The sequence below is a fragment of the Suncus etruscus genome, chromosome 5 (genome assembly GCF_024139225.1).
Source record: "Suncus etruscus isolate mSunEtr1 chromosome 5, mSunEtr1.pri.cur, whole genome shotgun sequence".
In the NCBI taxonomy this organism is placed as follows: Eukaryota; Metazoa; Chordata; class Mammalia; order Eulipotyphla; family Soricidae; genus Suncus; species Suncus etruscus.
The window spans coordinates 33730551-33758328 of record NC_064852.1 but is presented as its reverse complement, the minus strand read 5'-3'; the positions used below and the strand labels follow the sequence as shown (position 1 = coordinate 33758328).

Sequence of the window (27778 nt, the reverse complement as noted above, 5' to 3'; positions counted from 1 at the left end):
AAAAACTCAACACAACAGAAGAAATTGGAAAAGAACCTTAAGACAAATGAACAGGCAATGGAAAAAGTACTCAAGGTATGCGAACAGATGAAAACAGAAGTCTTTGATAAACTCAAAAAAAAAAAAAAAACAAAACCATAAGAATCATTGGAGTCCCAGAGACCCAGGTAGGAGATCTCCAGGAAGAATCAACTGTCAAAGACATCATCAAAGAGATACTCCCAGAGTTAAAGACTACATGCAATCAAATCCTGCATGCCCAAAAAGTACCAGCTAAAAGAGACCCAAAGAAAAACACCCCAATACACATCCTCGTTACAACGACGAATCCCACAGATAGAGATAGAATACTGAAAGCAGCAAGATCAAAAAAGGAAATTACATTCAAAGGAGCATCCCTAAGACTTAAAGCAGACATGTCACAAGAAACTCTCAAGGCTAGAAGACAGTGGTGGGATATTGTGACAAGAGTGAATGAAATGAATGCCTCACTGAGAATACTGCACCCAGCCTGACTCACATACAGGTTTGAAGGAAGAATACATAGCTTCATAGATAAACAACAGCTCATAAACTTCACAGATAAAAAACCAGCCTTTAAGGAAAAACTGATAGGTCTACTCTAAGACAAGAGAGACCAACAAACAAAGCAAACTTATCTACAAAGATAAAATTAAATCCTATGACAATCATCTCCCTCAATGTCAATGGACTAAATTCACCAATTAAAAGACACAGAGTGGCAAAATGGGTCAAAAAGATGAACCCAACCTTCTGCTGCCTACAAGAAACACATCTGAATAGTCAGAACTAACATAGACGAAAAATCAAAGGCTAGAGGAAAATCATCCAAGCAAACAGCACCCTCAAAAAAGCTGGGGTGGCCATATTAATATCTGATGACACCAACTTTATACTCAGAAAAGTGGTAAGGGACAAAGATAATGAAGACACAAACTGCCAGAATCTATGGGACACAGCAAAATCAGTCCTGAGAGGAAAATTTATAGCTCTACAAGCACACATCAGGAAGGAAGAAGGGGCATACCTGAATAATTTAATGATGCAGCTCAAAAAATTAGAAAATGACCAACAAAAGGAACCAAAAATAGGGAGACAGAAGGACATAACAAGCTGAAAGCAGAAATCTGTGAAGTAGAAAACAAAAAACAATCCGAAAGATCAACAAGCAGAGATGCTGCCAAAAAAGAAAATTACAGACCAATATCCCTGATGAATGCAGATGCAATGATCTTCAACAAAATCCTGGCAAATTGAATCCAATGCATCATCAAGAAGACCATACACTACGACCAAGTAGGTTTCATCCCAGAAATGCAAGGATGGTTTAACATCCCTAAATCTATAAAATTCATACACAACATCAACAAGAAGAAGAAAAATAAAAATCACATGATCATATCAATAGATGCAGAGAAAGCATTTGATAAGGTCCAACACCCATTCTTGATCAAAACTCTCAGCAAAATAGGAATGAAAGGAGCCTTTCTCAATCTAGTTGAAGCCATCTACCACAGCTTCTAGAAATAATAGACTCATATAGCAAGGTGGCAGGCTACAAAATTAACGCACAGATCAATGCCCTTTTTATACACCAATAATGGTAGGGAAGAGAAGGAAGTCAAGAAGGCAATACAATCCACTTTAGTGCCACACAAACTCAAATAACTTGAAGTCACTTGACCAAAAGCATGAAGGACCTATACAAAGAAAACTATAAAGCTCTGCTCCAAGAAATAAGGGAGGACACATGGAAAGGGAAACACAGACCCTGCTCATGGATTGGCAGGATTAACATCATTAAAATGGCAATACTCCCCAATGAATTGTACAGATTTAATGCGATCCCCTTAAAAATACCCATGACATTCTTCAAAGAAATTGATCAAACACTTATGAAGTTCATCTGGAACAATAAACACCCTCGAATAGCTAAAGCACTCCTAGGGAAAAATAATGGGAGACATTAATATCCTCAACTTTAAACTGTACTACAAAACAATAGTTATCATAACAGCATGATATTAGAATAAAGATAGACCCTCAGACTAGTAGAATAGGCTTGAGTTCTCAGACATTGTTCCCCAGACATACAATTACCTAATTTTTGACAAAGGAGCAAGAAATCGTAAGTGGAGCAGGGAAAACCTCTTCAACAAGTGGTGCTGGCAGAACTGGTTAGCCACTTGTAAAAAAGCGAACATAGACCCCCAGTTAACATCATGTACGAAGGTAAAATCCTAATGGATTAAAGACCTTGATATCAGACCTGATACCATAAGGTATATAGAACAACACTTCAGTAAAACACTCCATGACATTGAGACTAAAGGCATCTTCAAGGAGGAAACTGCACTTTCCAAACAAGTGGAAGCAGAGATCAAAAGATGGGAATACATTAAATTGAGAAGCTTCTGCACCTCAAAAGAAATAGTGCCCAGGTTACAAGAGTTACCCACCAAGTGGGAGAAATTATTCACCCAACACCCATCAAATAAGGGGCTAATATCCAAAATATACAGGGCACTGACATAACTTTACAAGAAAAAATCATCTAACCTCATCAAAAAATGAGGAGACGAAATGAACAGATGCTTTGATAAAAAAATAAATACAAATGGCCAAAAGGCACATGATAAAATGATCCTCATCACTAATCATCAGGGAGAGCAAATCAAAACAATGATGAGATACCACATCATACTACAGAGATTGGCATACATCACAAAGAATAAGAACAATCAGTGCTGGTGGGGATGTGGAAAGAAAGGAACTCTTATCTACTGCTGGTGGGAATGTCGTCTAGTCCAACCTCTATGGAAAGTGATATGGAGATTCCTCCAAAATCTGGAAATTGAGCTCCCATTCGACCCAGCTATTCCATTCCTAGGGATATACTCTAAGAACACAAGAACACAATACAAAAACCCCTTCCTCACACCTATATTTATTGCAGCACTATTCACAATAGCCAGGCTCTGGAAACAACCAAGATGCCCTTCAAAAGACGAATGGCTAAAGAAACTGTGGTACATACACACAATGGAATATTATGCAGCCGTCAGGAGAGATGAAGTCATAAAATTTTCCTATACATGAATGTACATGGAATCTATCATGCTGAGTGAAATAAGTCAGAGGGAGAGAGACACACACAAAATACTCTCATTCATTATGGGTTTTAAGAAAAATAAAAGTCATTTTTGCAGGAATTCTCAGAGACAATGAGATGAGGGCTGGAACTTCCAGCTCACTTTATTAAGCTCACCACAAAGAGTGGTGAGTGCAGTTATAGAAATGACTACACTGAGAACTACCATAATCATGTGAATGAATGAGGGAACTGGAAAGCCTGTCTGGAGTACAGATGGGGGTGGGGTGGGATGGAGGGAGATTTGGGACATTGGTGGTGAGAATGTTGCACTGGTGAAGGGGGTGTTCTTTACATGACTGAAACCTAATCACAATCATATATGTAATCAAGATTTTTTTTCGGTTTTTGGGTCACACCCCACAGTGCTCAGTGGTTACTCCTGGCTCTCTGCTCAGAAATAGCTCCTGGCAGGCACGAGGGACCATATGGGACACAGGGATTCAAACCAACCACCTTTGGTCCTGGATCGGCTGCTTGCAAGGCAAACGCCACTGTGCTATCTCTCCGGGCCCCGTAATCAAGATATTTAAATAAAGGAAAAAAGAAAAGAATAAAGAAGTTGGCCCGAATTTGATCCCTCATATAAGACTTAAAATATGAGCTGTCACAATGTTATAATTAAAGCTCTAGAGAAAGATAAATTGGGAAACAATAAGAAAAGAATTCAAAGAAGAAAATATTTTCATCTTTATTATATATTATATTTATATAATTTATATTTATTATATATTAATCATTAATTAATATTTTAAATAATTTCTAATATTTTATTAAAGTTGGTGCTCTACTTTTTAATATATGAATTATAATTTTACATTACCTATTAGTAATCTGTAGCACGAAGTATCATTATAAAGCTGTTCGTAATAAACATCTGACTAGCTAAGACTAGAATGAAACTTGAATAATTTATAACTGTTTTAAAGAAAATTACATGCTGAATCTTTAAAAAGAATGTTATTAAGTTCTCTAAAATCAATAAAGGAATCCGCATATATAGGAATGAATAGAGGCAGTTAACATATTGATAAAAACATATTTTATAGTGAGAATTTCATTGTGAGAAAACAAGCAGTGACATCGATCTTTGAACAAACTCTGCAAGTCCTTTAACCTCTCCACCTCTTTATTTCTTACTTGATAATCACAATTTGAGTGATATCTGATACTTTTTTAAAATTAAAAAGAAATTGATCAATATAGAACACAAAGAAATTAACAGTATTTTCAATGTTGCAATTTTTTTATAAATGGAGGTTATTATATAATACAGCAATGCTCTACTACCAACCCCCCCAATATTTTAAAGAGGTATATGGTGTCAGAGCACTAGTACAGTGGAAGAGGCTTTAGCCTCATATACCATGACCACAGATACATGGCACTACTTATGGTCCCCTTAACTCATCAGGATTATCCCTGGATCCAGAACAAGCGTAATTTCTAAACACTCTGTTCTCTGCCTCCCCAAAAGAAGAGTTATATCTGTACTCTCAAATTTCTAGTAACATTATTGCAGTAGTCATGAGAACACAAAATGTTTGTTGATAAGTGAAGTATATGCGATTTATATACTACATAAGTAAAAATTTTTATTATGTATATTATACACAGTAATTTGATAACATATAATATACACAGTTACTTATTTTTACACATATGGAAAATCTTTCATTTTCATAACATGAAAAAATCTTGGAGAACTTGTTAAATTATTCAACTACAGAGTGAAAAACTTATTTCATTTATATATAATCCAAAATATTCAAATACATAGACACACCAAGTAGAATTACAGTTGTCATAGACTGGATAATAGTAAAAAATTAGGAAGATGTTTGTAATGAAATACAGTGTAGATCACAATTTCTGGGAATATAGTATGCAGTATGATGATCTTAATTTTTGATTCTATGCTTATGTAGTTAGAATTTGCTAAAAGGAAATTGTTAAATATTCTCCATACAAAAAAGGGGTGTGATATGATATTAACTTGATTCTTATTACTTCATAAAACAAGTATATAATCAGAACTTTATGTTATACACATTAAATATACACAGCTTTGTTCATTATACTAAAAAAATTTAAGAAAAGATGCTGATCACACATGTAAGTTAAAAGATGTGTGAATAGTTTTACATATTTCTATTTCAGTAATATATGATATGATGAATATAAGTAGATTATTTGGAGTATTACAAATAATGCATATAAATCATTATAAGATAAGAGTTACATAATGAAAGAAAAATAAAATATTGAAGAGTTTTTTGTTTGTTTGATTGGTTGAATTTTGTTTTTAGGCCACACCCAGTGATGCTCAGGCTGTGCTCTCAGAAATCGCTCCTGGCTTGGGGGACCATATTGCTTGGGGGGTTCCGGGGAATGGAACCCAGGTCGATCAGCATGTGCAATGCAAATATCCTACCACTTGCACCACCACTCTAGTCCCTAATATTGAGTATTGAAAAATAAAAGAAGATTGTAAATAGAGTGAGTAATAGAGTGTGCAAAAATTAAGGTATATTTTATCCCAATATTAAATATGAGTCACAGAGAAGGAATTAGATAAAGGAAACAAGTGGAAACAAATCTCTCAAGTAAGACTTTACATATCAAAAGACTTTCTTTAGTACTACAGATATGTACTACAGTGAGCATCCACAGAACTGAGAGTCAATGTGAGCTGCCATATGACCCAGCAATCCCCATTTTTGGGTATCTATCTCTGGGGCAGAAAAAGCATTCATCCAAAGTAATGTATGTACACTGCTATTCAAAGCAGCACTCTGTAAAATAACTAAGACTTGGAAATCAACCTAGCTGCCCAACAGCAGATGAGTGGATCATGAAGATGTGGTACATATATACAGTGGAGTATTACATAGCTATAATGATGCCATCATGCAATTTGCAGCAACATGGTTGGAACTTTAAGATACTGTGCTAAATAAATCCAGAAAAAAAGGATAAATGCAGAATATTACTTATATGTGGTATTTAGAATAATTTCAAAAAGCAACACAATGGTCTAATTGTTATTTGTCTTGAACATCACTATCTCCATAGTACAGTGAGAAGAGAAGAAACAGTGGAAGAGGAGAAACACAAAAACTTGTATTCTATATGTTAAAGAGACTTTCAATAACAGCTATAGTTGTTTAGATTGAGCAGGTGTCCAATCAACTGCTGCTTATAGATACTTATAATTATGTTCTAAAGCTTTTATTTACAAAAACAGGTTCAGAGTACATTTGGAAACCATAGATTTCCACTATAGTTCTTGCTATAAGAAGTTTTTATTGGGGCCAGAGAGACAGCATGGAGGTAAGGCATGCCCTTTCATGCAGAAAGTCATGGGTTCAAATCCTGGCATCCCATATGGTCCCCCGTGCGTGCCAGGAGCAATTTCTGAGCATGGAGCCAGAAGTAACCCCTGAGTATTGCTGGGTGTGACCCAAAAACCACACACACACACACACACACACAAAACCCCACAAAGTTTGTATTTATTAATTTTACTATGTCTATAATAGCTCCTTGATCATTTTGTGTACAGAGGAACTTGGAGATATGAGTTAGCTGCCCTAGTTCTACAATGCAATGCTATACTACATTAGACTCAGAAAACAGTGATCATGAAGATAATGTCTTGATGAAAGTTCTAATCTATTCATTTTCTACTTGATTTACCTGCTAATATAATCTAAAGTTTATTTCCATAGATAACAGTGGAATTTGTAACTGGATGCCAAAAACTCCTGCTACAGAGTTCATTCATTGAGTATTTGATTGTAATTTTTTTTCAATTTTAGGTAGTTTACAATTATACTATAATGCTCATGATTTTAGTTTTTACTCAGGAAAGGAAACTGTATTCTCAAGACCTTCTAGACAAATCTTCATGGTGTAGACTTCTTTTACTGTGCCCATTACCATACTAAAGTCTTCTAGATTTCAAAATTATGATTGTTCTAAGATTGCTTTATACACAATCTAACCCAGGAAACCTTTTTTTTTTTCCAGTAAGGTCTACCCTCACTAATGATGATTGGACTATAAAATGGAAAGTCTTGGGGCTGGATTGGTGGAGCTAGAGGTAAGGCATCTGCTTTGCAAGTGCTAGCCTAGGACAGACCATGGTTCGATGCCCAGTGTCCCATATGGTCCCCCAAGACAGGAGCGATTATTGAGTGCATATCCAGGTGTAACCCCTTAACATCAAAACACAAACAAAAAATAAAATAAAATAAATCTTTACATTTGACTTGTTGTTGTTGTTTTTTTTTTTTTGGCCACACCCATTAGATGCTCAGGGGTTACTCCTGGCTACGCGCTCAGAAATTGCCCCTGGCTTGGGGGGACCATATGGGACGCCGGGGGATCGAACTGTGGTCCTTTCCTTGGCTAGCGCTTGCAAGGCAGACACCTTACCTCTAGCGCCACCTTGCCGGCCCCTTGACTTGTTGTTTTTATATTTTTTAAGCATTCTGAAACATTCCACCTGTGTCAGCTGTTCAACTTTAATCCCTCGATCAATACCCAGTGTCTGTCTATATGTGCGTGTGAGTGTATGTATTGGCCACTTTAATGTCTGTCTAATGTCCTTCTAAAATATACATATTGTATATTGTCCTTCCCCCTGTTATATATAACCCTACTTTCCCCACCTTTGCTTACCACCTTTCAACTTCTTTTCTAGCCCTTCAGTCTTTTAGCCCTGATCTATTATTTCCCCCCCATTTATTCCTTTTACTCTCAGTTCTTAACTCCTCAGGAAGCAAGCTGCCAACCAGCTCCCAAAGTGAAAAGACAGATTCCCAGGCAACCTTGCCTTAGCCCAAGAAGAAGCTGCCACTGCCGCTCTTGCTGATTTGCTCTTGGTTGGCCCCTTTGCCCCTACCTCCCTTTCTGTGGACTGTTGCTCACGACCAAATTTAGTTTTTGAAAAGATCCCAGCTCACAGACATTTCCTGATATGTGACTACTGGGAGCCATTTTTCAGACATCATAAGACCATAAGACAGGCTGAAGTGATGCTCTGAATTTTATCTCTCCCCACCCCCAACTATTTCAAGAGACTTAAAGAAGACATATATATCTCCTTTGAATATTTCTTTAGATGTATTTCCTTAATTGGTATAATTATTATTGTCTGTCTTCTATGTAGCAGTAGCTTTCCCCATTCTTTTATTTGGATCTATTCAGTAGGATATTCAAGTAGATAAGTTTCTCTAGTGTTCTGAGTTAATGTTAGAACCAAGTTATCAGGGTTTTTTAGCTTGTTATTTTTACCCCCCATATGAACCATCAGTACTATGTGGCATTGTTCCTTTTAACACAGGCACATTAAAACGGGAAAATTTTACATGTTCAAACAAGTTCTTAACTAATGAGATAGGAACACATAAGTTTTATATTGATGTGGAGTCTTTCACTTTGAACACTTGTCATAATGACTTGGCTTAGGCTTCTGAAGATCGGACATTGGCCTTCATCCATGAAATTGGGTCCCGCTGGAGAGATAGCATGGAGGTAAGGCATTTGCCTCTCATGCAGAAGGTCATCGGTTCGAATCCCGGTGTCCCATATGGTCCCTCGTGCCTGCCAGTAGTAATTTCTGAGCATAAAGCCAGGAGTAACCCCTGAGCACTGCCAGGTGTGACCCAAAAACCACACACAAAAAAAAAAAGAAAAGAAAAAAAAAGAAAATTGGATTCCATCTATGCAACCAGCATGGTTTTCTACACCAGCACCATTAGGAAGGCCCTAATGCTGCCCTGGAATTGACTTACTCCAGAGTGGGTTTACATGACATCCTGAAGACATGGTAACAACAATAACCTGCTTTTAGGGCAGGGTTCTCTGCATATATCAAATGGTAAGATGAAACCAGAAGACACTCCATGTCACCCTGACTTTGATATAGGATCTATACAAAAACCAGGATCTCTAACTACAGAAACCTGGCCACAACAACCATGATTGTGCATAGCTTTAACTGGAACCAAAGGAAAAGACTTTGAGGTTAGACCATTTAGACTACTTAGTAGTCCCAGAGCTTGTTGTTTGTCTTATGCCAGGATGATTTATGGGTATGGTCTCCTTGTTTTCATGCCAAAGGTTTTTCCTTTCCATTTTACCCAAATTTTGCTAGGACTTTGCAAAGGAAATAAAAAGGCACCCACACACCTTTTTTGTATCATTTATTGTATTTTTAATCTCTTAATTTTTTAATTACAATTAAATTAAAAATTTTAATTTTAAAATTCTACCTTTTTCATTTCTCAACATGAATTACTATATTCTACTACATATTTCCTCATTTTAACTTCCTCATCTTAACTTCTATAAAGTTAAGAGGAAAGGAATAAAGAAAAATGGGTGTCAGGGGCCAGGTGGTCGCATATGCACTGGCAAGGAAATAAATAAGGACAAAATTAATTATCTAAGCCAAAGTAACAATAATAGAATCAAGAGACCTAAAATTTAACATTCTAATCTCAAATAAGCCTATCACACTGGCAGACCAGGGTGCAAAGGGTGGTGATAGAATGCACTCCTAGTTCATTGGTGGAAGGAGGTTGACACTTGTGATGTGAAGAGCCCTGACTCACTGTATATCTGAAAAGCAACTATGAGGACTCTAATAATAACAAAATTTAAAACGTAAATAAAACCTCTGGCAAATAAAAATGTAGAAGTATCATGCTTACAATATGGTTTGTAATAAATATATCAACTTATTAGAGAGCTACAGAACTAGCAACGCTTAGAGGGACAAGGTACCCCTCCAGATATTCTCAATCTAGTGTTGAATAACTAATAAGTCAAATAGTATAAAACTGTTCTGGGCTCACCAGGTCTACAACCAGTGGTCAGAATGCCATGTAGTGCTGAGCATCAAAGTCAAGGTCACAAACATATTAATCATGTACATTATCATGTTAGGTATCTTCCCAAAACACACTGAATAATTTCTATATAAATAGTTAAGTACAAAGGAGAATATCTATTTTGATGCTTAAGGGGACTATAGTGCTTTAAATCAAACTTTAAAGAGTGTAACGACAAACGCAAAGAAAGTGATATGATTTGAAGAGCAGAGAGTACATGGAAAGGATTTTGTATGACCGTAGTTCACTTTTTGGAATTGGATGATCCTAGAGCCAGTAGATGGGGTCCAATGGCTCCCAGATACAACTAGGCTAATTCCTGCACTGTCAAGCCTATTACACTAGATCAATTATGGTTGACAGGGAGTGATCTTGGATTCTCCTACTCATCTCTAGTTCTGAGGGTTAAGTTTTATATATTAGTTTATATATATATATCTATATATATATATCTAACAGATATATATCTAGTACAAGATCTAAGGAGAACTCTAGTTCTTAATAGATTAAGTAGACTTAAAAGTGTAATAACTATATCAACCATCAAACTGTATGCCCATACATATAATACAGAAAAAACACAGTAAATCAATCTTTCAGGAAATATATTCTATAGTTATATTCTTATATTGTCAAATCTACCTCTATAACATAACTACTTGATGGTAACAACAATAAATTCAGAAGCATATCACTCTTATGTAAAGAGTGACTTGTTCTGTGTTTAAAGTAATTTTATCATAGTTATTATCTTTGTATAGGAGGGTTAGTCCTAGCTGGAGGGTTAGAACTTTGTTATTATAAAGGTATTGTGCTAGGTTCTTACAGAAATCCATGAACACACCATTAAATTACATGAGAATACTTTAATAAAGAAGTAAGGTTTATATGTCCATATGGTTCTCATACATCAGTTATAAGAAAATGATCTAATTTTGACAGATTTACTGTACTTATAAATGAGAGAAGAAAGTAATATGAAGAAAATCTCTAGCGGCACTCATAAAACACTATGAGAAACTAGATTGATTGCAGTTTTTATACAAATAATGTTGATTAATAGATGAGTGACTTTCTGAGAGATGTCTCCATGTATCTGAGTATTGAGGAGAAAGTGCTTGGTTTTTTTGTTAAAATTTTGATTAATAATAAAGCTAAAGACATAGACAGCATACTTATCAAATTTGGGGATGATATAAAGCAGGGAGTTATGGATAATACATTGAATATCATAATCAAGACTTAAAGCCCTTAAGAAGCTTGAATAATGAGATGCAAATAAGAACATGAAAGACATTAAAAGGAAATCATAGTTCTGCATAACAATACTTTAATATTTGATTCAGATCTCAAAAGGAACAAATTTCTGCTAAGTAGATAGGCTTTACTTTATAACTCAAAATAATGTACATATAATATGCTATGTGTAAAAGTACATATTAAATATTATAGGCATACAAGTTATCAGGAAAAGAAGGTAAATATTGAAGCCACTTAAGAGTATTTAAATAGCAGGAGGATCAACTCATCCATACTTCCAGGACAAAGGGATGCAAGGACCTGGGACAAGGTCCAGATAGTCCTCAGAATTTGGACTAACTATGGTGTCAGTATCTAGATGTCATCTTTGGATAGCCAAGAAATTTCTGCTGTTATTGGTAAACTTTCGGCTCTCCTCATCAATCAAAGCAGAGAAAGTTCTTGACAAGACTCAATATGCATTCATGAAAAACCTTTCAACATTCATGAAAAACCTTTCAACAAAACTTTGATAGCAGGAACGTACTGCAATTTCTATGACAGTCTTTTGCAACAAATCTACAGTAAACATTCTATTAAATGTTAAAAAAAAACCCTGAAAATTTCCCTCTGAGATGAAAAATAAGGCTAATGTATTTACAATTATTCAATATAATTAATTAGAAAAATTTCAAATTAGCTTCATCAGGCAAGAAAAACAATAGAACATAAGACCTTGACAACAGATAAAAATATATAATTATTTCTCTAAAGCATAATGAATTGTCTTCTACAACCTCTATAAATTCTCAAATTTGTTTAATTTTGAATAGAGGTTAGTAGAAAAGCAAAAATCTTAAGGATATTAATTAATAACATTAGACTCAGTTTGAATGTCCAGTATCATTTACCACTAAAGCTACATTTAGCTTTCATTCCCTTCTTGTGCCATCCTTATTTCAAATTTCCCAAGGTTTAAACTGAAACAGATAAATATATTCTATACTTTGCATTTCCTACACTCATCAATTCTGAGTGTGCAACATCTCTTATGACATGTTATACATTTTCAGCTGGTGCCTACCCTCCAACTTGTGGTACATAATTTTCTATGATAGGTTCTCTTTTTCTTAATACTCTCATGGTCTCACTTGAACATGTCTAGTTTTACTCATTCTCAGATTTTCCTCATATTTTACTTGAGAAAATAAGCAATAGAATTAGCTCTGACAAAATAACCCAATAATCCTAAATAACTTATTTCCTTTTCTAATGTTCTACAAGTATAATTATACACTGTTTTATGAAAATTTTTAAAGAGAATCCTTTGTTGGCTACATTAGAAGAAATTCAAAAACTCAAGTGTTATACCTTAAGAATACTAATAGACAGCGTTTTATATCTCTATGATTAGGTTATTTGTGATCAGAACACCAAAATCTATGAAAAATCTTCAAAAGACAAGATTTTCTTGTATTTGTAAAACAGGAAAAAATGCACAAAGATTGCTTCATTTTTATGGTTTCATTTTATCAATGAAAAAAATTTGCATTCTCAGTGAACAAGTTCTAGAGGTGAAACCCAGACTGAGATGAGTCAAAACGCCAAATAATTACATCCAAATTCTACATACATGTTCCTGTGATTTTTTTTTTATCTCCACGTTCTATGAAAGGTAGAACAAATTCATTGACTCTAGATCTCCAGGATTATATATAGTTTCATTTGTTACTCTTCATCAGAACACTTACCAGAACTGTTGCAGTGGGATGGATCAACAGGTCTTCCATTTTTATCAGAGCAGGAGATGGCTCGAAATCTAATGCCTTGTCCACATTCTTTGCTATTTCCTTGTAACAACGATCCTATGTGAGGTTCCCTTTTGCTTTCAGGAAGAATGCAATGAGACCAGTTTCCATAAGGTTGAGTTATAAATATGTCACAAGGACACAGTTCTGTTTCCACCAGTGGATATAGGTCAGTTTCCAGGCATTTCTCCCTCTTCCTGCTTTTCCCTGTTCCAACAAGAGACATTGTTATCTTTACTTTGAATCAACTATCATTGATATTAAAAATCACTCAGTCGTAGGTGAAAGCAGACACTCTAGTAGATGGTGTGGAAAGGACCTTGTATGTATGTTTGTAAACCATATGCTTCAAATAAATTAAACGAAAAATTTCACTCACAATTTGTATTTTTATATTTTTAGAATATTAAATTTTAAACAAGTTTCTTTTAACTTTCTTAGCCATGAAAGAAAATTCTGTGATAAACAAAGCAATTCTTGGATCAACTTTGAAATTTATTCATTTTAAATAAAGGGATTTTATGTTAGAGAATGACACAATTATGTTTATTACGGTGGCTCAAGAGGTAAAAAATTAAATTAATATATTTCTTAAAACTTTAGTTTGTCTCAATTTTCCCTGAAAAGTAATGATTGCTGGGAAACAAAGTTGCAGTCTCTAGAATGCTCTTCAAAATATGTTGAATTTAAAAATAAGATCCTGGATCCAGCTATTCATCATAATTATTCTACTTTAAAAGTATTTTAATGTTTGATTAAAATATATTTAATATTTAATATTTTCTTTCTTCCTTACTTATACCTTCCTTTCTTCTTTCCTTTCTTCCTTTATTTTTTCCTTCTTTTCTTTCTTCTTTCCTTCCTTCCTTCCTTTTTTTAACCTTTATTACTTCATTGAACTACCATAAGAGTTGGAAAGTTGATTGTTGAGTTTCATAAAATGAAATTAGTAGCATATGTTTCTTTTTTTTATCTCACACTTAGAATAAATTACTATTTTATTTTAATTATGAAGTTAGTGACACCTATATGTATGAGTGTGAATAAAACTGATGTACTGAAATTCCACAAAATTTTAAATCAATAGTAAATTACTAAAGTTTTTTCAATGTTATCTTTTTGGGATATATAAAATTAAAATTATCAATAATTTTGTGCTAATATATTTTAAAATGACAAGAAATAGGAAAATTCTACAAATGTAATTTTGAATAGTTAAGAAAAAATAAGGAAAAGATATGAATGGAAGTAAAAAATGTTTAATCCCAAGAAAGTAAATAGTAGCTTTATGTTAGGAAATTTTTTAGAGATATTGCTTAAATGACTCCATTAATAAGGTTTGTAATAAAAATTTATAGAAATAAATAAAAAGAATATCTGTTATCCACCACTTCAAATAAGGTAATTAAAATAGCATTAAAAGAAAATGCAGATTAAAAAAATCAACTGAAAAGTTACTTTGTTTTTGTGAATGTAAAACTCACCCAGCAGGATTGGAGTAAAACAACCTTTTTTTAATCATACAAACATAAGCACTATGAAAGAAGAACCAACTCAGGTCAAGTGCTGAGGAGTTTATTTTGCCTTTTAAAAAAATCTCTATTAGAGCTTCACACAAGAATAGTTTCAAGGCTACAAATTCCTTAAGTTGTTCTCTGTCCCTGAAGCTTTGTATCTTTAATTCAGCTCTGATGGGATGAAGTGTAGAAAGCAGCATTATTTTAATAGTCTATGTTCATGCCTTTGAGGACTAGAGAGATAGTATAATGGACATGATGCTGCTTTGCTTATGATGGAGCTGGTCAGAGAGATGATACAGAGGATAGAGGGCTTGGCTTGTATGTGGCTAACCCAGGTTCATTATCAGGTTCTACATATTCTCCCAAGCTCCACAAGGAGTTATCCATGAGCAGAGATAATATTGGGACCTAAGCAATGTTAGGTATGGCCCCAAAACCAAATTAAATAAATAAATACATGCCTTTGTCTATCATTTATATGAACAATTATTATATTTTGCCTAATAAGTTAAAATATAAACAAATAAAATAACAAAATAATATTTCCAAAAGTACTGAAAATTTAACTTTTTTTCCTACAATTATACCAAACCATATTGCCAGGAGCAATTTTTAAACGCAGAGACAGGAGTAACCTCTGAATGCTGCCTGGTGTGGCAAAAAAAAAACAAACAAACACAAAAACATGTTGAAAATAGATTATAAGAAATATTCCATTGATTTAATATTTACATAAGCTGTATAATTTAAGTTAAAGTTAAATTTACTAGTTTTGATAAATTATTTAAAATAAATTTTATTTTATTTAAAATAAAAATAAAATTATTTAAAATAAAATTTATCATAGGATTATTAGTATTTTTTATCTACTATATACAAACACAAATTTCCTATTATAAATCCTTCCAAAAGAAAATATAATACTAATATACTCCCCCCAAAATTTTTCTTACCTCAAAATATGTAAAATTGCTAAAATAATGGCCTCTGAAACAATGTGTATGAACAAGTAAACAAAATGTCACACTTGTCTCAAACTTGTAAATATTGCTGTCATATACATTGTAACTTACATTTTTCTCTATAATGTTATCACATTTCAAATAGAAACAAAATTGCACAAAATTATATATTAGTGGGGACATTCTAAGTAATTTTTTTCATTTGGTATATTTATGTGTAAATATACATTTCATTGGCACTTATGGGTGGGTATTGTATTTGTATACAAAAATCCTGTTTAATGATGCATTAAGTAAATTCAGTTTAGTGAATTAAATTTAATACTTAATCTTGTAAGTAAAACTTTCAAATAGATCTTAAAATTTAAGAGAATTATCACTTGAACTATTCACGAGAACAAATATTCACCTGTGCTTTATTCTTCAATGTCAATGACAAGTTCATTGTTCCAGCAATTAGTTGGTCATATTGTCTTTGGTTTTTCACTCCCTGAAGTAATTTCTGCCATACACATACAGTTAAGACAAATCCTGGCACATTACATTAGACAAGTAGCAAAACAACTTTAATTATCTGTACTGTATCAGGAAGAATTGCCTTGATTAAACTATAACATAATGATAAATTAGATGGAAGAAGAAGCATGATCCTAATTTTTGGCTCTCTTTGAAAGTATAAACTCAGGAGTGAGAGTCACTTCCTACCTGTGAGCTGTCGCCTTCTGCTTCTGGTTGTTTCACAATTTGTAGAACATGGTGTAAACTTGGACCAAGCAGTGAAAGTACAATCATCTCGACATGGAACCATGCATTCTTGCACAACAGGAGGCATGCCATTTGTCTGCTTGAGGCATTCTGTTATTTCTGATAATTGGTTATCATCAGAGATGCATGAGACAACTAAAAAAAAAAAACAAAAAAAATTTTTTCATTGTATTGAATCAGGCTTCTGCTGGTTTGACAAGAAAATCCTTCAATGCTTTAAGATTTAGTTATAACTGTAATTGAACAAAGTGTTCAACTCAGCTGATCTTATCTCTACTTAAAACCCAAATGCTTGTTGTAATGGAGGTATTTGAAGATTTAAGTAGGTTTATTATTAATCCAAACTCATCACTGATGGCAGAAAAACAACTTCTACTAATTAATTTTTTATGTGAGCCATAAATGATCTTCAACTATGAGAAGCATAAATAAGAAAAGTCTCTGAAGGAACCTTATGAGAACAGTAAGAAATACAGACTAAGCATGATAAGAACTATTGAGATCTCTGTTTTGAGTTTTATTTTTGCTTGCTTAAGTAGATTTTAAGTCAGTGATCTTATTTTTATGTCCTCAGGATTTAAGAAGAAATTTGGAGTGATAGAACAGCAGATAGAGCTTCTGCCTTGCATGAGGCCCAACCAGGGTGATTCTTTATTCCATACCATCCCCCGAACATGCCAGGAGTAATTCCTGAGTCCATAGCAGGGGTAATCTTGAATGCTGCTAAGTATGGCCCAAAATCAAAAAATAAAACAAATTAAATTCCCAATAGGCAGTTTATCAAGATAAGTTCCCATCTATCAATACCTTGTTAATAACAATTCACGTTTCTTACTTATTTTTCAAGTTAATGTTTTCTCATTTAATAAAGTAGCTAACTATCATGATGCAAAAACTTTAATATTTTTCTTTATTTATAATTGATTTTGGTCAATATCATTTATTCTACTTAATTATGAATAAGTGATAATTTATGCATATTTAAATATCTCATTTTCATCCTAATTAAGAAATTTATTAAGATGCATAATTTCTGGGCCGAAAAGATAACCAGTGGTAGGACATTTGCTTTGCACATGGTCAACCCAGGACGAACTTGGGTTCAATTCTCAGCATCCCATCTGGTACCCCAAGCCTACCAGAAGCGATATCTGAATGCAGAGCCAGGAGTAACCCTGAGCACCACTGGTGTGGCCCCAAAACCAATAATAATAATAATAATAATAATAATAATAATAACAATTTCTTCTTTAAAACCAAATGTAACAAAATTACCTTTATATTTTTGTCTGTATGTAAGAATGACTCTTCTGGCTCTTAATATTTTGATAGTCTCCTTGAACTTATATAATACATATACACTTCAGTTAAAAATAAAGACAAAATTTCTAACTGTTAATATCTGTTGTAGAATATAATATCAGTCTGTATGATATTGCTTCAAACTTACTGTATTAGTCATTCTGGGGTATAAAGTCCAGATTATTTTTCTTCATATTTAAGGGCCTACAATGGTTCATTCAACTCTAGACTATTTAGTGCAGAATTCTTTATCCAATATGTGCTTATGAATATTTGATGAGTTATTTAATATAACTTCCACTATATTAATTTAAACTTCATGAAGTTAATAAGAATAAGGCTCTAAAAGCCTTGGACTGATGTTGGAAATAAATTATATATAGAACTAGAAGTCTAGTACAGTTGACAAGTTATTTACTTTGATTATTACTGGTTCATGTTTAGATTCTGGGTTTTATCCAAGTCTTCATATGGGCCCTGAAAACAAGTAGGAGTGATCTATATGCACAGAACTGAGAGTCAGACCTAAACACAAAAACTCAAAGCTGCATATAAACTTTACAAACATAGGTTAACCATGTGCAGGGGCCCATTTTAGTTGCCTATATTTCTTACATTTGGAGATTTGGTATTCTTTTTTATTTGGGGGGATAATTTTGGGAGAATTTGGAACTTTTATTTTTTTAATTCTGAGTATAACAGAATGTTCACCAGAATCCCAGAATTTTATTCCAAATTAGTTCAAGTAAAACTTCTCTACTGCCATAATTATTAAAATAGCTATGATCACAGTGGATATACACATGGTTCTTCCCACTGTACATCTGCTCTGTGGCAGATGGGTATTCACTCAATTTCTATTCATTCAAATATATTCAGTATTCATTCATCTAAATAGTTCTTTCATTTGTTTACATTCACATCCTATAAACAAAAGCCATTCCACAGCAAGTCAACTTAACCTGTATTTTATTTGGTTTATTATAGTCATTAATAATAAATATAATAAACTTTTTAAGAAGTATATTTGTTATTTATTACACATACAATTTAAATTGCATGTTTAGATAAGAAATTGCTGAAATTTAATGTGCTTTTATCTTGCAAAGTTATTTTCTGTAATTACAATTCACTCTAAGTAATAAAAAATAAATATATTCTTCTTTGGGGGCAACAATTAGTGGTGCTAGGAGTAATTTCTTGAGAGAGTTAGGGAGGAAAGAATGATGGGAACATGGTCTACCAACATGTAAAACATTAACTTTAATCCACTGAGATATTGTTGTAGCTGCAAGTATTGATATTTGGGACTAGGGAGATGTATTAGGAAACAGGGTTCTTGAATTCTTAGAAAACAGAGTCCATTTCTAACTTTTAATGGTGCATTTTACACCAGCAGGTATAGTCCTAGTGATCCCCAAGCATCACTCAGCCTACACACACAAAATAATCACAATCCCTATTTAATGTAAAATATGGCATCCCCTAGTAGTATGGCTTTCTCTGGGAGTGGCGTAGGAGTTCCTTGAGCAAAGGGTAGAAGAACTCTTCACACAAGGCAATGATAAAACCAAAAATAATTGGCATTTGAAATTTAAATCCTATTTATATACACCTGAGAATATATTAATAACACTTTAAAATGTGATTTCAAAATTTATTTTAATAAGTTTAAAATTTGAAAGTTATAGGTTTCTGAATACTATATTAATATATGACAAATTAATGATAGCATATAATAGAATTTACAATAATTTATCAAACAGCAATAGAACTTATGTGAATGAGATCGTGTCTGATCTGGTCTTGGTTTTAAAATGAATATATCAGGAGTACTATATACATACATCACCTATAATTATGAAGTTACATATCACACTCATGTCTTAAAACAGTGTTTTACAGCTCTGGTCTCAATAAGCATAATCAATTATTATACTTTAGATGTGCTTAATGTGTATTTAATTAGACAGATTTATAGTTCTAGGTTGTGTATAATCTTGCTTTCCAGACCTCATTGGTTCTGTGGTCATCCCTCAAATCAAACAGATAAAATTTAAGACACAGTGACTGAAACTACACCTAATTTATGTACTTTATCTTTATTCAGCCAATGTATTAGATATACCCTAAACATTTTAGGGATTATGCAGAGCAAATCAAATTATCACTTACAAATTAATGGAACAAAGTAGTCTGAGATTGTGATTGTGTGAGGATCACGAAAGCATTGAGAGTTGTAACATAGAGCTTGATAACAACCACATTACCCTGAAAAGCATTTCTCTGTATTATTGATTAAAGCAGAATGGCAACCAACACACTAAAGTGATTGAATAGCCACTTTAGAGCACTTTATATTAGCACTTATACATAGCACTTTATATTAGGATATATTTCAAGATATTTTTTCAGATATTTTCAAGATTCTAGTTTTAACAACTAACACAGAATCATTATCAAAGCTTAGCTGACCATGGCACCATTTGGTTTCCTGATAAGAGGCAAGGTATTAAAGGCAAGGGGAAATAGCTTATGACTTTGGCTCAGAGGTACGCTTATAAAGTTATTCTCTTTACCTTAATGACAGTCTAGGTACAGGATTTACTATATACCTTGTTCTTTATTAGATAAACATTATACCTTAATTACTTAAGTTGAAATATTCATTAATTTATCCACTCACTTTATCACAAGAAATAATTATAAACATATTTTATGACACGTTTATATGCATATAATCTAGTGTTGGAAGTTGTAAAAGTTATAGGGATATAAAAGGATAATGCTAATAGAATATTTTAAATTTACTAATGGTGACAACCACTGGGGGAAAAGGAGAGGAAAAATGTATATATTTATGATTGGATGAAAATAATGAGAATATAAGAAAATTATATGTATATATTAATATAGATAATATTACACAAATATATTGTCAGACAGTTGCTACTTAATTGAATGCTCAGTACTGAGTAATTTAGATAATCGCAACTACAATTTATACAAAATATTTTAAGTATGTAAAGTACTAAAGAAATTTTAAGTATCACATTAAGAACACCACATTGGGGGCCGGAGCAATAGCACAGCAGTAGGGCATTTGCCTTGCATGTGACTGACTCAGGACGGACCTGAGTTTAATCTCCTGCATTCTATATGGTCTCCACTAGCCTGCCAGGAGCGATTTCTGAGCTCAGAGCATAAATGCTGCTGTGTGTGGCCCAAAAACAAAAATAAAAAGAACACCACGTTAAGATAGAAGTTCGCATCTCCAAAGGATGAAGCATTCATTATTGACACTTTGTTAAATACTTCTACTTAGTCTGAGTGTTTTATAAAAATAGATGAAGTGTAATGGTATCTTAATAGTTACATTTCAGTTATTAAATTTGAAATATCATTATATTTACTGGATAAAATTTATAATTTAAGGTAAAATTAATTCCAATAGCCTCAAAGCCAGAGCAACAGCACAATGGGTAGGGTGTTCACCTTGTATGTGGCCAACTCAGGTTTGCTCCCCAGCATCCCACAGGGTCCTCAAGCACCACCAGGAATTCTCCTTTGTGCAGAGCCAGGTGTAACACCTGAGCACCTCCGGGTGTGACCAAAACAAACAAACAAACATACAAAATCCCTAAGTGATCTTATTACTGTATTGTGTGAACTATAGCTAACTTAAGCATTAGACAAACAAACAAACAACAAAAAACCCTCTCAGAGTAGCTGACTGAGACAGTTGAATTTTCTTGTAGAGAAAGTTGAAAAAATATGTATTTGTGTCAACATGCTCAGACAATAGCTTTAAGACAATCCCTTGGACAGTCGTGAGGTAGGGTGACCTGGAATTCTCTACAAATATCTATAGTCACAGCTTATGTTTCCTAGGCTTAGTGTCTAGCAAAGCACACAATATAATGCTCAACTTAATTTAACTGTATATCTCTTTATTATGGTGTAGGATGAGCCTTGTCTGAGCACTACCAAACAGGAGTTACTACTTACAAAGATTATATGACTCTATTTTTAAATTAGAAAAAATATTTGTATTTAGGTGCTTGACTTAAAACATTGTTTTGGGTTTTTTTATGGACTCACTTGTTTCAATGTTGAATTATGTATTGATATAATATAATATAATAATTTACAAGACTTGCTCTGCTTTAGTAGCACCAAGTGAACACACACCTTAGAACTTTTCCCCACCTCTCATGTCCATGGGTTTGGTTCCATTACTTTTTTTTTTTTTTGAAGTTTCATTATTTTATTTTATTTTATTATTTTTAATATAAATCTTTATTTAAACATTGTTGATAGTAGGGTTTCAGTCATATACTGTTTCAAATTCAATCCTTACCAGCAGTGGAATCTCCCCCATTCATAACCTGTTTCTAATAAGCATTTTCAAATTTAGCATTTATTGTTTTGGTCCCATGTTTACATTCATGTTGGCTTTACTGGTATAGATATCTTGCCTCTATCCTGTCAGCTCAGTTTAATCACTCTGATCCGTGTCTCTTTATAACCTCCAGACCACCTCTAGTCTCAAGCTTTATTTCTATTGCAGCAACAGAAAAAAACGAAAAACATAACCTAAGTGAAATGTATTTTAGATACTTTAGCAAAGCAAGAAAAAAATTAGGATTTGTATGCAGTATCAGTGTGTCTCAGATTTTTTAAGAGCGATTTACTGTAGGATAATCATACTTGAAAGAATGAAATAAGATTATTAACTATTACTAAATGCCTCTCATCACCTAGAAACATAGACATATGTAAAAAAATTGGTTTCTTTAAATTATACTTAAAGAGGGCAAAGGTTTCTGGCATTATGGCAGGAAATGCTATTATTCTACCTTAAAAGACTAAATTAGAAATGATCTCTGATATTTCAAATCTACCCATATTCATCAGGAAAAGCACACTGCTTTTTCAAGTTTTTTTTTTTTTCCTGACCAAAGTTCAACTCTAATAGTAGATAAGACAGAGGAAAGAATAAGTCCTTCTAAGAGGATAACATCACTTTCAGAAAATAAGTTTGGAATGCTGGAAAAATAAAAAAAAAAGCACTATTGCACTATTGCTATTGTATTATAACTACTTCAGGTTTTGAGATCAATACAATCGTATCTCACAATCCTAAAAGGTGGGTTGCAATTGCTTAGTTTACATAATATTCAGTATTCACCTGCACTGACAATTTGGAACATATGGAAGAAAGAGACATAGAAATAAATCTTCCTGGCACTGGAGTAATAGCACAGTGGTAGGGCATTTGCCTTGCATGCAGCAGAGCCAGGACAGATGGTGGTTCAAATCCTGGCATCCCTTATAGTCCCCCCAAGCCAGGAGCAATTTCTTAGCACATAGCCAGGAGTAACCCCTGAACATTACTGGCTATGGCTCAAAAAACAAACAAACAAACAAAAAAACAAAACAAAAAAGAGAGAGAAATAAAACTTCCTTACATATGGGATACTAGAAGAACTTGGGTTTAGTACTATCAAGCCCTGAGCATAATAAGATTCTTTCCAGAAGGAATTAGAAATGAAGGATGAATAAGGTACATTTAGGACTAACAATATGAACTGTCCAGACAGTCGGTGCAACATAGATCTTGTGCGCATTTACAGGTGAAAGTATTAAAACACACTAGCTTCTTACCCTTGCTATAAAAGGATGAACTCTGGTGAGAAAATGTATAATACATAACCCATGTGTATTATACCTAGTAGTAAGTTCACTTATTGATGGAGACTACGTAAATATTTCCATCACATTATTAGGGGATCAGAGTTAGAACATGTAAGGCAGATACAAACCGTGTGTTTGAAGTGATTGACACTTTGAACAGCTTTTGTCACCACACTGGTCTTGGACAGGTAGTAATAATCATGTAGTAGATTAGGTCTGCTCTACAATTCTACAAATACAAGAGCAGCCACAGTCCATGGATCTGGGGTTTAAGACCACTGATAAATAATAAATCAATTCTACTCTCTTATGTGCCACTATCATTTTCCCATTAACTTTGAAAACGCAATTCCAATAAACATTTTGTAGGACTTTGGAGTGTAGCAGTAAGATAAAAGACGCAAAATTAAAATATTGAAAGATAAAAACAGGATTTGTATTAACATTTTTATTTTTTTAATTGAATCACCATGATATGCACTGTTATGAAGGTATTCATGATTGAGTTTAAATCCTACAGTGTTCCAACATCCATCAATTCATCAATGCACATATCTTGCTACCAATGTAACCACCGCCAGACTCTAAGACAGACATTGCTTTTCTCTTCTCTCTCACTCTCTTTTCTTTTTTATTTTTAGGAACTGTAGTTTTTAATTTTGTTACTAAAAAGTATCATGCATATTGATTTTGAGGTAAAAATATTCTTTAAAGAAGATGTTTCCCTGACTTCTGATCCTGATTTCACTTCATCATATGAGTCCAATGACACAGTTTGCAGTCCACAGAAAGGCAACAAAGACTGAGTGAAGCACAGCCTGATGCACTATTAAGAAAGTAAATTACTTAAATAATTCATCTATTACTGATTTATTTATTATTGATTAATTATTAAATAATTAGGTTAAAGCAGTTACTAAAATAATGTCAAAGAAACATTTTTTAGGGTAGGAGGACATGGAGACAATAAGCCCCAATATGTTTATCCCTTCTCACATACCCCCATAGTGGGAGAAATAAATCATATATGATACAAAGTCTGTATAGAAGACCAAAATGATTTATTTAAGTAAATATTCAGTTGTGGGTTCAGGAGCTTTGAAGACAACTTGTTGGTTGGGGTTGGGGATTAACGAGTGATCTAAGTAAGATATAAATAGTCTAGTGAACTGTTGTATTAACTCATATTGAAATTATAGTGTTGCTATAAAACATTTCAAGGTGTTCAACACTGAAAGATTTGTAATGAGGAAGATTGGGTTACATAATTGTGGTTACAGTGTGATTAGTACATTTCCCCAAGAGCTTATCCCCTCAGATATACATTCTTCTGATTCATCAATACAGATGTCTGATAAATAGAGATCTGTTGTCTTTAGGATATGGGTAAAGGTACCTCAACATCATTTTCTAATAAAATTTCCCGGAAAAGATTTTGGTTTCTAATATAGAATTCAGCTATTATTTTTACCATGTTATTCTTAAAATATATTGTTTAATCTTTACATTCTTTGGTTTTTAGTTATTTACCAAAAAATTCTCAGTTTATCCAGGATATTTCCTGACCTTCTGTACTCACACTATGCTCTCTTGTCCTCAGGTAAGATGAACAAACTTAAATCTCACTTACAACCAAGCATGATACAAAATGTAAATTTATACTGAGTAAATGCATATTCTGATGACCTACCATAGTATTGAGGTTAGTCTGAGATTTATTAAATACAAAGAAATGTTACCTTTCTATCTTGTTTCAACACTAGGCTTCATGAAAGAAGGAAGATAAACTATTTCCAAAGAAATACTGAAGTAAAAAAAAGAAGTAAAAGCAAGCAGGAAAGTATGGATAAGTGACTTAAATGTACAATGACTTTTTTCTTTTTCTTTTTCTTTTTGGTCCACAACCAATGATGCTCACGCAGGGATACATTGCATGCAGGGATTACTCCTGAACATGCTCATGGGACAATATAAAAATGCCTGGAATCAAACCCATGTCAGTCATATTGCATAACAAAACCCTTATCCTCTGTACTATTTGCTCAGGTTCACAGGTAATTTTCCATAGTAATTTTCCATAGTAAGAGAAACAGTTTGACTCTATCAAGGATCTATCAAGGACCCATTGGGAGATGGCTGACACCTCTCCTTGACCACACCATGGAAAAGTTCTCAAGGTAGGGTAGCTTTGAAAAATATCTATAAAATTAGTCTCAATTAAGCAAACTGGAACACTACAATTTTTTGGAGTTGCAAACAGTCTATTATTAAGATGTCTTTTATTTTTCTCTAATATTTTGGTGTGTACTCTGTTTCTGGAAGTTTTCTGAATCCCAAGTTGTGTTGTTTAATTCCTTCAAAATTTCATGAATTTTATCTCTACAGAGATACTCTTTACTTCTAGGATGTATTTCTTTTCTCTCTTCTCTCCAATCTCATATGCCCTAAAATAAATATATTTGCTTCAATATTTCTCATCTTTAATTCTTTAATGCAGAACCAGTTAAGGACATTATACTATATTTGGGAGCATCAGTGAGTTTCTCATTCCTGAACATTCCGGGAACCCCACTGGCAAGAATGAGACAGAGGTTTGGTAGGCCAAGCAAATTATTGTAGTTCAACACTCTTTCTCTTAGCTACTTTTCTCTAACACACCCCAACAACCATAAACATGGGAAAACTTCTAGAAAGAATTGGAAGCTCAAAATATTTAAAAGAGAAAAATTAGTTAGGTGCTTTCACAGCAAGCATGTCTTGTTCATACCATTATGAGATCATGTTTTCAATTGTCCACTGTGAGTAATGGCAGCTCCAAAAAAAAAATTTCACATTGCCTTATTCTCAAGAGTAAAGAAGTCAAGCATAAGGTATACATTAATATGGTTATTCAGATGGTATCCGGAAGAGTCATTTCATCTTGTTAGACTGGCCACAAAGTAGAATGTTCTAATCCTTTTCACAAGTGATCACACTGATGCAAAACAAAGTTAGATTAAAGTATCAGTAAAGCGTGATTCCAGTATCTAATTTATGAGACCTATACCCATTTTAATAAAGGAAGGTTTGAGGGGTGGAGGAATAATTTGCTTTGATGCAGCCTAACCAGGCTTAATCAGTCGCATCACATATGGTCCTTGGAGTCTGCCAAGAATAATTTCTATGTTCAGAGCCAGGAGTAACCTTTGGACTCTTCTGATTTTGCCAAGCACCTTGCCCTACTCCTCACTCAAAGGAAGGTTTGAGATCTTTGGATGGAGGTTTGACGTTTGCCCTGATTTTTCCCCATTACCACTTTATTATGTCTTGCTCACAACCACCATTATAGATAGCCTGACTCTCGGGCCTGCTTACATTGTCTGTGTATTAAATTACATTACAATGTTTGTGCATTTTGTAGCAAAATACATTTTGTTATGTATTTATACCTATTTCTTCCTAGACTCATTTCTCTTTGACCACAAATGCAGACCATTTCCTCATCTTGGGATTCAGTTTGAAACTAGGGCAGCATTTTCAGTCTTGGAGATGGCTTGAGTAAGCACATGCTAAATAAACTTTTTTTGTTCTTATTCCTTGGAGTATTTCCTTTGACTTTCCTTTTTGCCTTGTTCATGGGAAATTAATTCTGTAAAAAGTGGGGATAATGAAAGTTGACCACATAACACAGGTAAGGGAGTATGTGTTCCCTGGTCTAACAGTCGATTTCATTACAAATGGATACAACCTAAACCCTCAGCCTTCCGATTTAATCAACTGAGCTGAACCAGCTACCACTCTACTTAATCCATGCAGTGGATAGCCTAACAATTTCATTTCTATGACAAATGTAAGTAGTAGTAAAGATATTATTACTTGCTATTATCCAAATGACTTGCATCAGAAGAGAAAATTCTTACAATAACCCATGGGCTTTAATGTCCACTTTCTATTTTGACTTTGCAAAAAGTATAGTACATAGGAACATTGCACTTGAAAGTTCCATTCAACAAAATTAGTGTTTAAATAAAATATATATTTATTATTACATGTTGACAGTCATATATGCAACCTTTGAGTGGAATAGCATAAGTTGCAGAAATTGAATTAAACAATAAACCCATAATTGCTTGTTAAGAGTTTTTTAATTGACTCATAAGTACCATATGCAAAACTGCATGTCTGCAGGAGCCTAATTATAAACTTGCTTATGGAAAGATACAACTCATTTTCCATGTATAAAGCATTTCCCCCAATAATTGTGCGCTCTTAAAAAAGAAAAAAATCAAATAACTAAGAAATGCTTAGTAAGCTAAGCTAATAATGTTTACTTAGTCCCTAGATAATCTAGAGGCACTTTATATAGGTTCTAATAAGAGACTAGAAACACACAATTAAAAATACCTATTTGATTTGTTCCAAGACATTTGTT

General features: G+C 33.5%; 1 protein-coding gene across 1 annotated transcript in view; it reads right to left on the bottom strand.

The window, feature by feature from the left end:
- THSD7B (thrombospondin type 1 domain containing 7B) overlaps nt 1-27778 on the bottom strand; it is a 957836-nt gene that overhangs the window by 265377 nt on the left and 664681 nt on the right. The window contains exons 13-14 of the mRNA XM_049773766.1: nt 16309-16503; nt 13065-13328 (exon numbers count right to left, since the gene is read on the bottom strand). Coding sequence (XP_049629723.1) covers nt 13065-13328; nt 16309-16503 — 459 coding nt within the window. The remainder of the gene's footprint in view (nt 1-13064; nt 13329-16308; nt 16504-27778) is intronic.